General features: G+C 43.7%; 1 protein-coding gene across 1 annotated transcript in view; it reads right to left on the minus strand.

The window, feature by feature from the left end:
- LOC110523598 (astrotactin-2-like) overlaps positions 1-13,749 on the minus strand; it is a 418,825-nt gene that overhangs the window by 277,012 nt on the left and 128,064 nt on the right. The window contains exon 4 of the mRNA XM_036977273.2: positions 2,939-3,088. Within this exon, the coding sequence (XP_036833168.2) occupies positions 2,939-3,088 (150 nt within the window). The remainder of the gene's footprint in view (positions 1-2,938; positions 3,089-13,749) is intronic.

The raw sequence follows: 13,749 nt of genomic DNA on the forward strand, positions 1-13,749 counted from the left end.
CATGTGTAACCATGCCTGCCCATGAACTCCACATCCTGCTTCTTCGCCGGTGGGATTGTCTGAGTGGGGGTGGGGTGTGGGTGCTGAGGAGTATTTCTGTCTGTAATAAAGCCCTTTTGTGGGGAAAAATTCACACTGATTGGCTGGGCCTAGCTCCCCAGTGGGTGGGCCTGCCTGTCAAGTGAGTGGGCCTATACCCTCCCAGGCCAACCCATGGCTGCACCCCTGACCCGGGAATGTAAAATCGATAGATTAGAGCCTCATTTAATTATTTAAATTTACTGATTTCCTTATATAAACTATAACTCTGTCAAATCTGTGAAATTGTTGCGTTTATATTTTTATTCAGTATAGTTCTCACTCACACTGGACTCAGTCCTTGGTGCTGAAGTGGGGTCACTCTCTCTCGCCCTCTTTCCATCTCTCTCTCTCCCCTCTATCCCTTCATTGGTATTTGCATTCCAGGCATAGTGATGATGACCTTACTGGGCTAATTCTGAATATTCGAGGGGCATCACTCTTACTCTGTATTCTTTCTCAAACACAAGCTTACACGTAAACAAGAACAGGAACAATACTATGTGAAGGAAAGGATCCCACAACTAGAACTGTTTCTCTTCAGTTCTCCCAACAATCTAAATGTAAGGAATGTATTTAGTGTCACACGTTAGGAAGACTCTTAATAAAGTGCACAGATGGTGTCCTGTCCCTCTTTCCTGTATGGTGTCACTGAGACACCCCCACGCAGCATGGACTCGGTGCCACTGTGCCAAAGGGCCTGTCTCCGCCATGGCCCCTCATTACAATGCAAAAGTCATCAGCAGCAACAATGACGGGGAAAAGGAGAGAAAACCTCACAGCTGCTCTCACGCTTAATCTACTTAAAAACTGGCATCAATGTAAAACATGCAAATGTACAGTGGGGCTCGGGGAGACGGGGAGAGACGGCAGAAAAGGGAACTAATTCACGGCATAAAATGCTGTCAAGCCAGCCAAAATTAAATAGAAAAGTACTTCCCAGCCTCCCTCTCGCCTCGCACATTCCCAGTTCCCGCCTTCTCCATCGGACCTATAATTTGACTGCAAATTCATTTCCTCACGAGGCCTAATCTCCGGGCCTAGCCGCCGAACTCCCCTTTCCCTCTCTTGGCTAATTGAGTTTCCCTTCCGTAAAAGCACTAGTCCCATTAGCATGTTTGTTATCCTGGACTGGCTTCCTCTTTGTGCTGCAAAACACACTTTCAGCTGTAATTAAAGGTCTTGAAAAAAGTTGATTTCCTCTCTGAGTCACAGAGGAAATCTCCTGCGAGTGACTTGCACTGAGACGCTCTAGGATTTGAACATTTGAGAGCTGGATCCAATGAAAGGATTTGATTCCACAGAGCCGACATTTGCTAACAAAGCTAAGCTAATTCCTGGGCTATTCGCTCAGGGTCTCTTAATGACAAAATTACTTCTAACTTGATAGTTAAAGCTGTAAAGGAAAACAAAATATATTTTTTTCAACACAAAGACAGACTTCCTCTTAGCTATATTGGTTATAGCAACCCCATAGCCAATGTTTAGGGCCTGCCTTACAGTATCTCACAACTAGGCTCTGTGTCATATGTTACATTAAAGTATACCACTTAGCATATACACTCAGTTCACGAAAATGGTTCGCTCTTACAGACAGTAGGCCATGGCCGTGGCTTGCTATATAAATCAGGCAGACAGGCATCGAGGCATTCAGTTACTGTTCAATTGAACGTTAGGATGGGAAAAACTAGTGACCAAAGCAACTCTGAGCATGACTGTCGGTTCCAGGTGCACTGGTTCCATTATCTCAGAAATGGCTGGCCTCCTGGGTTTTTCATGCACAACAGTGTCTAGGATTTACTGAGAATAGTGCAACAAACAAAACACATCCAGTCAGCTGCAGGGAGAATAGCAAGAATCAAGCAAGCTAACATGTTGCCCACAAACATTGGTGTGCAGAACGATATCGCACAGCACACAACTCGTTGATCTTTGTCACGGATGGGCTACTGCAACAGATGACCACACCAGGTTCAAATTCTATCAGCTAAAAACAAGAAGAATCTACTCCAGTGGGCACGTGATCACCAACACTGGACAATTGAGAAGTGGAAAAACATTGCCTGGTCCAACGAATCCCGGTTCCTGGTGTCAACGGTACAGGCTGGTGGCGGTGGTGTAATGGTGTGGCAAATGTTTTTCTGGCACACTTTAGGTCCCTTGATACCAATTGAGCAACATTTCCATGCCCCGTAGAATTCAGGCTGTTCTGGAGGCATAGCAGGGTCCGACCCAGTACTAGATGGTTGTGCCTAATAAACTGGCCACGGAGTGTAGAGAAGGTGGTGTGAGGGTGATAGGGTATGTAGTCAAGAGCAAGAGGCTAGCTGTCCAAGGTTAATGTCTCACATTTCCACAGTGGCCAGTCAGTCTCTTCCAGTAGGGTGTCATGTCAATGGCATGGATGGGTCTTCTACGGTCATATGTTGAGGATCCTTTGGCTTGTCAGGGTTAATGTCACATGCATGACTTCAGACCTTCTCAGGAACATACATTCAGATCTTGGCTGTTGCTGTGCACTCAAACCTGTTTTAATCATACATGACCGTAAAATACCCATCCATGATTAAAAGAAGGTCTGAGTGCACAGCAACGGCCAAGATCTGAATTTATATTCCTGAGAAGGTCTGAAGTCATGCATGTGACATTAACCCTGACAAGCCAAAATATCCTCAACATGTGCTTGAACTGTATATGTAGCCAATTATGCTGCTCTTGCATTTGAACAGAATAGTGACTCATTAACTGTTGTCCCACTGAATACATACTGGATGTCAAACTTGACAGATATATGCTCTCTGTGCATTGATAAAAGGTGTCCATACTGAATAGAACAGTGACTAATGAGCTGTTGTCTTACCTCTGGTGTGGCTTGGGCCTCTCTTGCGTCCTGTGGAGGAGCTGTGTGTGACGTGTTGAAAGTGGGCGATCTCCATGGTCGTGTTAGGACGGAAACTCTCCTTAAACCGCTGCATCAATGCCTCGACCGTCTCCTGCTTGGGGTCAAGGGCTGGAGGGGGACAAAGCAATGAGATGTGAGATGTGTTAAAAGTTTTCACATTTCAAAAGGGTGGATACAAAGCGTGAGAAACAGATGTCGTAGATGCAAACAGGGAAGATAAAAGCAAACAAACACATTTGAATGAGAGCAGGTCAATGAAAACACTTTGCTCAGTAGTTTCCTCAACTTTCGTTTGTTTCCTGGCTATGACTGAGGGCTTTAAACGTGCAAAAGATTTGGAATTCAATGGTATACATCTGGGCAGTTACAATGTAAATTGCAAAGCCTAGTCACAGCAGATTAGTGGGCCTTATTCAATGGTCTTCCCCTCGCCGCTCTGTCGAACACTTCAGTCATCCTAGTTCAACCTCTGAAAAAATAACCGTCTTTGAATGTTGTCAAGTTTGGCATGAAGAAGCAGTTGTATAATTCACGGCTGAAAAAGAAAGTACCTCAGAAGCTTTGCCCTTTTTTCAAAGTGTGTATCACCGCTGAATCAGGCTGCTGTAAGAGGCAAAGCACAAAGGACTACAGATGAGAAAAGTTGGACAAGCATCTATCCAGTTAATCTTTCAAAATAGAGCACTCCAGTTTACAATGGGTAATGGCATGGTTTGCATAGCCCCCCTTTGAAAATCAATATGAGATGGAGCAAGTGTGGATTGCAGTGTGGCCCAGGCACATTTCTACTTTTCTTCTACTAGGCAGAAAATCCCCAAACCCCGGGGGACTTGTATGACCCATCTAAACATGTTCTGCCCCATTTGTGCCACAGAGACAAAAAATGAGAGAGAATACTATTTCCGTTGTTTCCTCGGCACCAAAAAAATCATAAAACGATCACTAAAAAAACACAGAAGGAAGCGACTATTTATCTAGCGCCTCAATTACCAAGCAGTGTGCTGTTCCCTGATGGTTCACAATGCATCAAGAGTTCAATTAAAGTGAGATATGTAGACCTGAGAGTCCCTCGGAGGAACGATGATACGTCTGGACAAGGGCTATTTACTCCAGTGCAGTGTGTACAGGAGCGGAGCAGCCCAAAGTAAGCGACAGAGAGGGAGATCGGAGATGGATGTGACCCGGCTCACAGCGGTATAGCCCACTCCACAGACAGGGTCATTTCTCAACCTCCCCCACTCTGTCAGTCTGTCTCTCAGGTGTGCTCACATCATGAATTATTATCATACATCACTTTGCCGGGGACGCTCAGGGAATGCCAATGAGACTATAAAATGGAGTGCTAAAATAAAAAGTTGTAGAATAAAAGTCAAATAGCGTGAGAATTTGAAGTTATGATGAAGTTGGATATTATGTTTCCATACTTGTAGAACAATGGAAACACTGTTACATTCATGTGTATGGTTCAGTTAGTTTGTATAAGCTGACATTGTAATTTGCTTCCTCAATAAGACAAGACTATGAACTGTCTTATTGGTTTCTAAGTGTCTTATTGGTTTGAAAGTATTGGACGTATTATATAATATGAACCAGGATACCATTGTCCTTTAAAAGTACTTTTAAAACACATTTTACAGTTTCATTGCATGAAAATGATTTAATATGTGCGTTATGATATTAATTAAAAACAAATCATATCTTGCTTTGCTCTATGTTTTCCAGTTAGATGTGCTAAAACATCATCAGAATGTGATCATGACTTTAATACAATACATTTTCTCATAACACTAAAACTGCCTGGCCTTTCAGCCTATAAGTAGCCACTAGAGAATGTTGCCGGGCGCCTCCTTCAGCATACACATCAGATGCATATCAACCCACAAGGTGTGCAAACATAAGCACCAAGGCTTGATAAATATTGCATAAACAATGGTAAAGGATGAATTGCATGAATAAATATTTGTGGAGCTATATCAATTTCAAAATCTAACAATAGTGTTTTCTTTAGGTAGAAAGGGTGTTTTGTATAATTTTGTATCATTCTACAAAGTCCTCGAGAAAAACATAAGCCTATTTTCGTTTCCCTTACAATAAAAAATGACAGTGTAATCCATTTGATCAACTTTATTTGTAGATTTGATTAGTAATAGTGTTAGTAGTTAAAACAGTTACAGCTTCTGACAAAGCAGAAACGAAAAGTGTAATAAGAATATAACCAGTCAGGTGAAATGATTTGCTTTATTCCTAAACAAAAGCGCCAGCGCATCAACAATTGTAACGGATCAATTGCATGAAGAAATAATTGTAGAAATATATCCATGGCAAGAAATAAAAACAGTAATTTGTTGATTGTATCGGTCCCTGTATTGTGCCCTTATGCATGAATTAATCACGTCTTCTCTTTATGCTTTGGGTCCACAGTCAGCACACAGCTTCGGGGCTTTGCGTGAGCAAGCCACACAAACAAATCGATTCCACTGTACAGTTTTCTTTGGCCTTGTTCGGTGTGCACCTGCCGACTTGACATTGTGTCGTCTTTTCCTGAGTTGAAGCTGTGGTGCGTGGGGAAGAGGGAGAGTAGGAGGCGCTTCTGGATACTTAAATGACTCCAAATCCATACTCTTTCTGCCGTATGCCCCACAGACATACAAGAGTGCAATAAATGCTTTGAGTTCATCCATAGACATGTCCCATGTACTGTTTATTTTTCTGTGTGGATGAGCGACAGTAAAATCTCTGATGTGCTACAACATCTGCATGTCACATAAACAAAGAGAACTGTAGAGTATGCTGGCAATTTGTCTCTTTGCGTTAGCTGTAGAACCTGCTCTCTCATTACACTATTGTCCTAAATACAATCATCCTCCTTACCCTCATCATTCAGATCATTGAAATTCAATCCCCCCCTTCACCCACCTCCTCATCATTCAATTCATTCAAATTAAATTGTGAAGTCTCATGCACAATTATCTGTTTCTATCTGGCACCTTTCGCCCATTCACCCATTGATGACATTCATTCAGTGAGGAGAGAGATGCATTAGCGCCTGGGTACCAATGCACTTCGGCTCATATAAAATCAAATATTATTTGGCACGCTCCAAATACAACAATACAACCTTACAGTGAAACACTTACTTACAAGCCAAACTTCTTCGGGGTCGGTGTCCCGTCCACGGGACGGTTGAGCTAACATAGGGTAATGCGATTAGCATGAGGTTGTAAGTAACAAGACAATTTCCCAGGACATAGACATATCTGGTATTGGCAGAAAGCTTAAATTCTTGTTAATCTAACTGCACTGTCCAATTTACAGTAGCTATTACAATTAAATAATACCATGCTATAATTTGAGAAGAGTACACAGTTTTAAAAATGAAAAGTTATTAATTAGGCACATTTGGGCAGTCTTGATACAACATTTTGAACAGAAATACAATGTTTCATTGGATCAGTCTAAAACTTTGCACATACACTGCTGCCTTCTAGTGGCCAAAATCTAAATTGCAACTGGGCTGGAATAATACATTATGGCCTTTCTCTTGCATTTCAAAGAGGATGATACAAAAAAAATATACAAAATAAAGTTTTTTTCTTTATATTATCTTTTACCAGATCTATTGTGTTAAATTATCCTACATTGCATTCATATTTCCACAGCCTTCAAAGTGTTTGGGTATGTCATTTTAGGAAAACATTTTAAAAAGGGGCGGATCCCTATTAACCAACAAGGCAGTTTTAAGAAAATCCCTAAAAAAGTAAGAGATAAGAATAACAAATAATTAAAGAGCAGCAGTAAATAACAATAGCGGGGATATATACAGGGGGTCAATGTGTCAATGTGTGGGGGACACCGGTGTACATGTAGGTAAGTGGCTATGCATAGATAATAACAGAGAGTAGCAGCAAAGTGGGGGGCAATGCAAATAGTCTGGGTAGCCATTTGATTAGGTGTTCAGGAGTCTTATGGCTTGGGGGGTAGAAGCTGTTTAGAAGACTCTTAGACCTAGACTTGGTGCTCCGGTACCACTTGCCGTGCAGTAGCAGAGAGAACAGTCTATGATAAGGGTGGCTGGAGTATTTGACAAATTTGGGGGTTTCCTCTGACACCTACCTGGTATAAAGGTCCTGGATGGCAGGAAGCTTGGTCGCAGTAATGTTCTGGGCCGTACGCACTACCCTCTGTAGTGCCTTGCAGTCGGAGGCCGAGCAGTTGCCATACCAGGCAGTGATGTAACCCGTCAGGATGCTCTTGATGGTGCAGCTGTAAAACCTTTTGAGGATCTGAGGACCCATGCCAAATCTTTTCAGTCTCCTGAGGGAGAATAGACTTTTGTTGTGGCCTCTTCATGACTATCTTGGTGTGCTTAGACCATGTTAGTTTGTTGGTGATGTGGACGCCAAGGAACTTGAAGCTCTCAACCTGTTCCACTACAGCCCCGTCGATGAGAATGGAGGCATGCTCGGTCCTCCTTTTCCTGCAGTCCACAATCATCTCCTTTGTCTTGATCACATTGAGGGAGAGGTTGTTGTCCTTGCACCACACAGTCATGTCTCTGACCTTCTCCATATAGGCTGTCTCATCGTTGTCGGTAATTGTGTCAGCAAACTTCATGATGGTGTTGGAATCGTGCCTGGCCGTGCAGTCATGAGTGAACAGGGAGTACAGGAGGGGACTGAGCACCCACCCCTGAGGGGCCCCCATGTTGAGGATCAGCGGGGCGGATGTGTTGTTACCTACACCAACCACCTGGGAGGCAGCCCATCAGGAAGTCCAGAATCCAGTTGCCGAGGGAGGTGTTTAGTCCCAGGGTTCTTAGCTTAGTGATGAGCTTTGAGGGCACTATGGTGTTGAATGCTGAGCTGTAGTCAATGAATAGCATTCTCACGTAGGTGTTCCTTTTGGCTACAGACGTGAGTGCTACAGGTTGATAGTCATTTATGCAGGTTACCTTAGTGTTCTTGGGCACGGGGACCATGGTGGCCTGCTTGAAACATGTTGGTATTACAGACTCAGACAGGGAGTGGTTGAAAATGTAAGTGAAAACACTTGCCAGTTGGTCAACGCATGCTCGGTGCACACGTCCTTGTAATCAGTCTGGCCCAGCGGTCTTGTGTATGTTGACCTGTTTAAAGGTCTTACACATTGGCTGCGGAGAGAGTGATCACACAGTCATCAGGAACAGCTGATGCTCTCATGCATGTTTCACTGTTACTTGCCTCGAAGCGAGCATGTAAGTTATTTAGCTAATCTGGTATACTCGTGTCACTGGGCATCTCTCGTCTGTGCTTCCCTTTGTAGTCTGTAATAGTTTGCAAGTCGGTGTAGTACAATTCAATCTTTGTCCTGTCCTGTATTGACACTTTGCCTGTTTGATGGTTCGTCGGATGGCATAGCGGTATTTCTTATAAGCTTCCGATTTAGAGTCCCGCTCCTTGAATGCGGCAGCTCTACCCTTTAGCTCAGCATGAATGTTTCCTGTAATCCATGGCTTCTGGTTGGGGTATGTATGTACAGTCACCGTGAGTCGATGTACTTATTGATAAAGCCAGTGACTGATGTGGTGTACTCCTCAATGCCATCGGAAGAATCCCTGAACATATTCCAGTCTGCTAGCAAAACAGTCCTGTAGTTTAGATGTGTGTAATATACTTTTTTGATGGTTTCACTAATTATAATGAGCTAATCCTAAACTATTTGCCAGCTATGTGTGGTGCCACGTTTGTTGACATTATACAATGCATTCTGGGTGTCACGTCTGTCTGACCAAATGGTTCACTCATCTTTCGGGTAAACTTCCGGAAGTGAATGAAGGGAAGTGAATGATTGCAGACGACACCCGCTTCAACATACATACTTCAAACAGACCAAAATCATCTTGTCTCCTGTTATTATCTTTGGTTGATGCGAAAAACAAACATGGCGGTGCGCGCAAACTACCCATCGTAGGATTACTTGTGATTTCTAGAAAGTGTTTTACTCAATTATGTCAATGTTGAACAATGTTGAGCTTACCCATGATGTGATGAATTATAAATAGTAATTCCTATTAGGTAATTAATATTGTGGTTTCTGTCAGCCGAGAGTTAACTAAATCTGACCGCTTGTGTTATGCCAATATTTCCTCAGTTAGCGATAGGTCTAATGTAGCTTATATTTTCCGGTTTGGATGATTGTATATGCTGTTGCTAGTTCTGTGAATGCCTGAACATTGCATCCAAAAATAAACTTGTCACATAACTTTGTAAGGACTGTATTCACGCAAAATGATTTTGTGAAAAAACAGTGTGGCCAGCTCATATGCTGACTGTTGCGCTAATCAAAACTGGACTTTCGAAATAAGCGATCTAATCAAACCAATTTGAGCGTATGCTGCAGGGACCAGTGTAGAATGATCACACCTGTTTGTTGGTACGTGAGAAAAGGTTCAACAGTGGCCAAACACACAACACAGTAGAGTATGCCCTCTGCCCTTTAAAGAAGGGGTGAAAAACACACTACCCTATGCACCATGTCCTTTACTCATGCCCACTTCTTAAACAAGAAGTGATGTAGCCATAAAGCCAACAGCTCACTCCTTCACGTCCACTTAAACACATAATGTACGAATTTGGCATGTTGAAACCCCAGCGAGGGGTTCCGTGAGCCTGGGAAGGCTCCATGAGATGGCTCATCTAATGATAGTGAGACGCTGTATACAAAGAGCTAGCCAGCTAGCAAGCATGCTACGCTACGGCAGTAAATGTACTGAGAATTCCCCATTGGGTATTTGATGGTGCGCTAGGCTAATCCACGGGCCTCAGCTCAGCAAACAAAAACACAGGGTGGGCCGGGAGAGCAGCAACCACTTAAGCCCTGACTGAGGAGCGGCTCCCTGCCTGGCTGCATGATAGGAGGTTAACTAGGGCCATGCATATTGCATGGGCCCTGGGCGCTCTCTTTGTTCTATCAGGGAGGCATAGATGCTATCCCAAACAGGCCCAGAGAGGCCCTGTGACGCACTCCATCAAACACACATCGCTTGTCTCTTTAGTGTGTTCGACAAATACTGACCTCTCTCTCTCTCTCACACACACACACACACACACACACACACACACACACACACACACACACACACACACACACACACACACACACACACACACACACACACACACACACACACACACCCTCTGAATGGCTATTGATTATTGTCTTCTAAATGCAATCTTGTCTGTCTCTGTAGAAAGATATCATCCGAAGAGGGAAAGATGCATGGTGTCCATTTATAATGATGTTGCTTTTTTATCTGTGCCATTATATTACAGCTAGGAATTGTTGAAACCAACAGTCAGTACAGGTTTTTAATCCTTCCAAAACACAAAGCTAAGAATCGTTTTCAGCAAAAAACAAAAAGATAATAAAAAAAGTTAAACAATCAGGAATATAATTTCCTTTCTCCCTGAAAATGGTTGCTTAAGGAGGAATTGAAGAAGCAGCACGGGACGTTAGTGGCACCTGAAATTGAGGAGAACAGGCTCGTTCTAATGACTGGAGCGGAATAAGTGCAATGGTAACAAACATTTCAAACACATGGTTCCATCTGCGCCGTTCCGGCCATTATTATGAGCCGTCCTCCCCTCAGCAGCCTCCTGTGAGATGCAGGTAAGGGACAGCTTATTGCAGCTAGCAGAATATGGAGGACATAAAAGATTACAGTACCTGATGTAACAGCTAGCAAAAGCACTAGGCTCTCAGAATAAAATCCCTTTTTCCTTGACGTATTTCCTTTACTTATGATACTTTCCTTTCCTTAGGACACTGTTGAAGGTACTTCTGGGACTGAGGGTCTTTCTCTCCACTGAAAGCCCAAGTTTGCTTCTCACTTACAGCTCAATACAAGCCAGCATCCTCCTTATCTCCCCTAGTCCCTTATCTGCAGCGACAGTGGGTTAACAGTGTGTTAGAAGCATTGGACACAACCACTAGCACAGTGCCCTGTCCCATGAGATCTCAGTGGGTTCACACCTCCCAGCACCAGAATATAACCTTATGGAAAGGCACAAACAACAGTTGTGTGTGTGTGTGTGTGTGTGTGTGTGTGTGTGTGTGTGTGTGTGTGTGTGTGTGTGTGTGTGTGTGTGTGTGTGTGAGAGAGAATGTGAATGCTAGAGCTTGTGTGTGTGTGTGTGTAAGTGAGAGAGTGAGTGAGAATGTGAATGCTAGAGTGTGTTTGATTCAGGGAGTGTTGATGGCTGGTGAATCCATTCTGTGCTTGGCTGCACTTTCAGCTCCCTTCAATCTTCACTCTAGACAATACACAGTGATTGCAGCTCTGGGCCCGAAGCCTTAGCTTCTCTCTCTTCTCTGCCAGACACAACAATGTGTTTGTTTGGGTGTGTGCAAGTATGAGACTTTATGTGTATGTTTGTTGTCGAACCGGCTCAACCGGCTCAAAGCCCGTAACAAAAAGGAAGACAACATGGAGATAAGGAATAACAAAAAAATATTCATTAATTGAAGTAACCTATATACAATTAACAATGGTGTGTGTAGTCAGTAATCAGTAGTGTAAGTGAGTGGTTGCGTGTATAGATGTGATAATGAGGAGTGTTGAAAGACACCAAAACAAACAAACTGGCCACAAAAATGCCACATCCAAAATCAAACAGTGTGTCTGCATGGAGAGAGTCTCCTTAATGAATGGGGAAGAGGTGTATTTATCCCGGGATACACCTGTGCCCAGGTGTGTCCCATTTCGCTGACGACCCTCTCGGCTCCGCCCACCGACATCCTAATAAGGAAAACAAGAGCAAAGTATGTGTGCATCGGCCTGAAACCAGCCAGGGGAGTCAGAATTCTATTGGGTCTTCGTTGGCATACCAATGGCCCTCAGTGGGCTCTCACATTCAATGTCTGCTAAGGAGTGTGGAACATTGAGCAGGTGAAGGGGATTTACATCAAGTGGCCGCTCCACACATCAGACAACCAGCTCTATTTCCTTCCCTTCTCTCTCTCCCTCCCTGCCGTATCTCCCCTCTTCCACAGCCCTCCCTCTAGATCTCATCAGTGAGAAATCGATTGATACAGAAAGAGAAAAAGAGAGAAGGAGAAAGAGTGAGGAGGAATAAGGAAGGGAGATCAGTGGTCTCTACTCTCCAGTGTGGACATGGTGGACACTGTCCTTATTCAAAGTTCACCACGACTACATGCACACACAGGATAGCTGGGTCCAAGTACAGTAACACCGGAGAAGGCCTGCTAACAAGAAATCTGTCTGTCAGGCAATGCATCGTTCAGGTCTATGCCAATGACCCCGCTGTAAGATTGTTATGCTAAAACGGAGTCACAATATACCTATTCACAATGAGATGTCGTACAGATGTCCAGACACATTTTCTCATGAATTCAGGTGCGTTTCGCTGCTAAGAACCCAGGCAAAAGCACTGTGAGTTTGGACTTCAGAGAAACAAATCAAATCAAACAAGAGCCATGCAAATTCACAGTGGTGGATGTATCCATGAGGGAGATGTGTTTTTCTTAAGACCCTACAAATCCCTGATGCTTTAGTCTAGAGTCACTCCACAGGGAGGAGAAAGGCTGCGAGCTCGATGATTCGACTCCCTCTCCCTCTTTTTTTCAGCACTTTTTCTCTCCCCCTTCATCATCCATCTTTCTCCATCTCCCCCTCCCACCCTTCCTTCTCTCTCTCTCCCCCCTCCTCACACTCACTCCCACTTTTCCAGTCTGGCTGAGGGATTGAAAGGGAGGGAGATAAATGGAAGGGAAATGGGAATACACCCCAGCTCCGATTCCCTCTGTGATTTACTCAATTTGCCATTGTTTCAGGATGAGTCTGGAGGGGGTCTGCACCCTGGGATGGCACAGCCATGACAGTGCTGCCTCTGGGAGTGTGATGAGAGTGAATGAAGAGAAGAGGGAAATGGTGAGAAGAGAGAGATTAATGAAAAGAGAGTGTGGCGGGGGGGGGGGGGGGACTGCAAATTGTAGAAGTGGGGAACAGGGGACAGGGGAGAGGAAGACAGACAGAGATTAGAGCAAAAGGAAGGGGGAGATAGAGGAGAGAAGAAAGCAACATGAGAGAGAAAGAGGAGATGGAGAATGAACCCGGGGGGAGAGGAAACCATAGAGAGATAGGAAAAGATAGAGGGAAGAAAGGTGAGATCAGGGGGAGAACAGATCAAGAGGGAAAAGGATGGAGAGAAGAGATCGAGAACGGGGAGAAAAAAAACGAAAAACAAAGTTGTGCATAGAGGGAGGAGAAGAGAGCACAAAAATCATCAAACACGACCAGCATGGACATTTATTGGTGTTCTGACGCTTTTAGGGAATGAACCATTGCACATCCCACTGCTATGATGAAAGCTGTGTTTCTAAAAGCCAACTGGAACTCGATGTAAAAGATCTAATCAAATCTCTCAAATGATGAGTATTTTGTATATACTAATTGGACTATTTATAAGCAAACATGGTACCTGCCATGGCTGTCCTACCTCCTGCAGAAAACACCCACCAGGCAAACATAAATTGAAAACAACACTGTGTCCATGTTATTTCCCCATATTTAATCAACATAACCCCACTGTCTTTACATGGCTTTTTGTTTGAATTTGTACGTAGACAGTTTTTGTCTCAATTCAACAGGGTTTCCATTATGGTTTACATTTGCTGACGATTCAATCACATACCAATCAGAATTGGACATTGATCTGACGTCTGCTCAGTAGAAATGTCCCCCTTAAGGGATGATAAGAAGGACCCACTAA

This window comes from Oncorhynchus mykiss, chromosome 5 (assembly GCF_057628025.1).
Source record: "Oncorhynchus mykiss isolate SJ-2025 chromosome 5, ASM5762802v1, whole genome shotgun sequence".
NCBI lineage: Eukaryota > Metazoa > Chordata > Actinopteri > Salmoniformes > Salmonidae > Oncorhynchus > Oncorhynchus mykiss.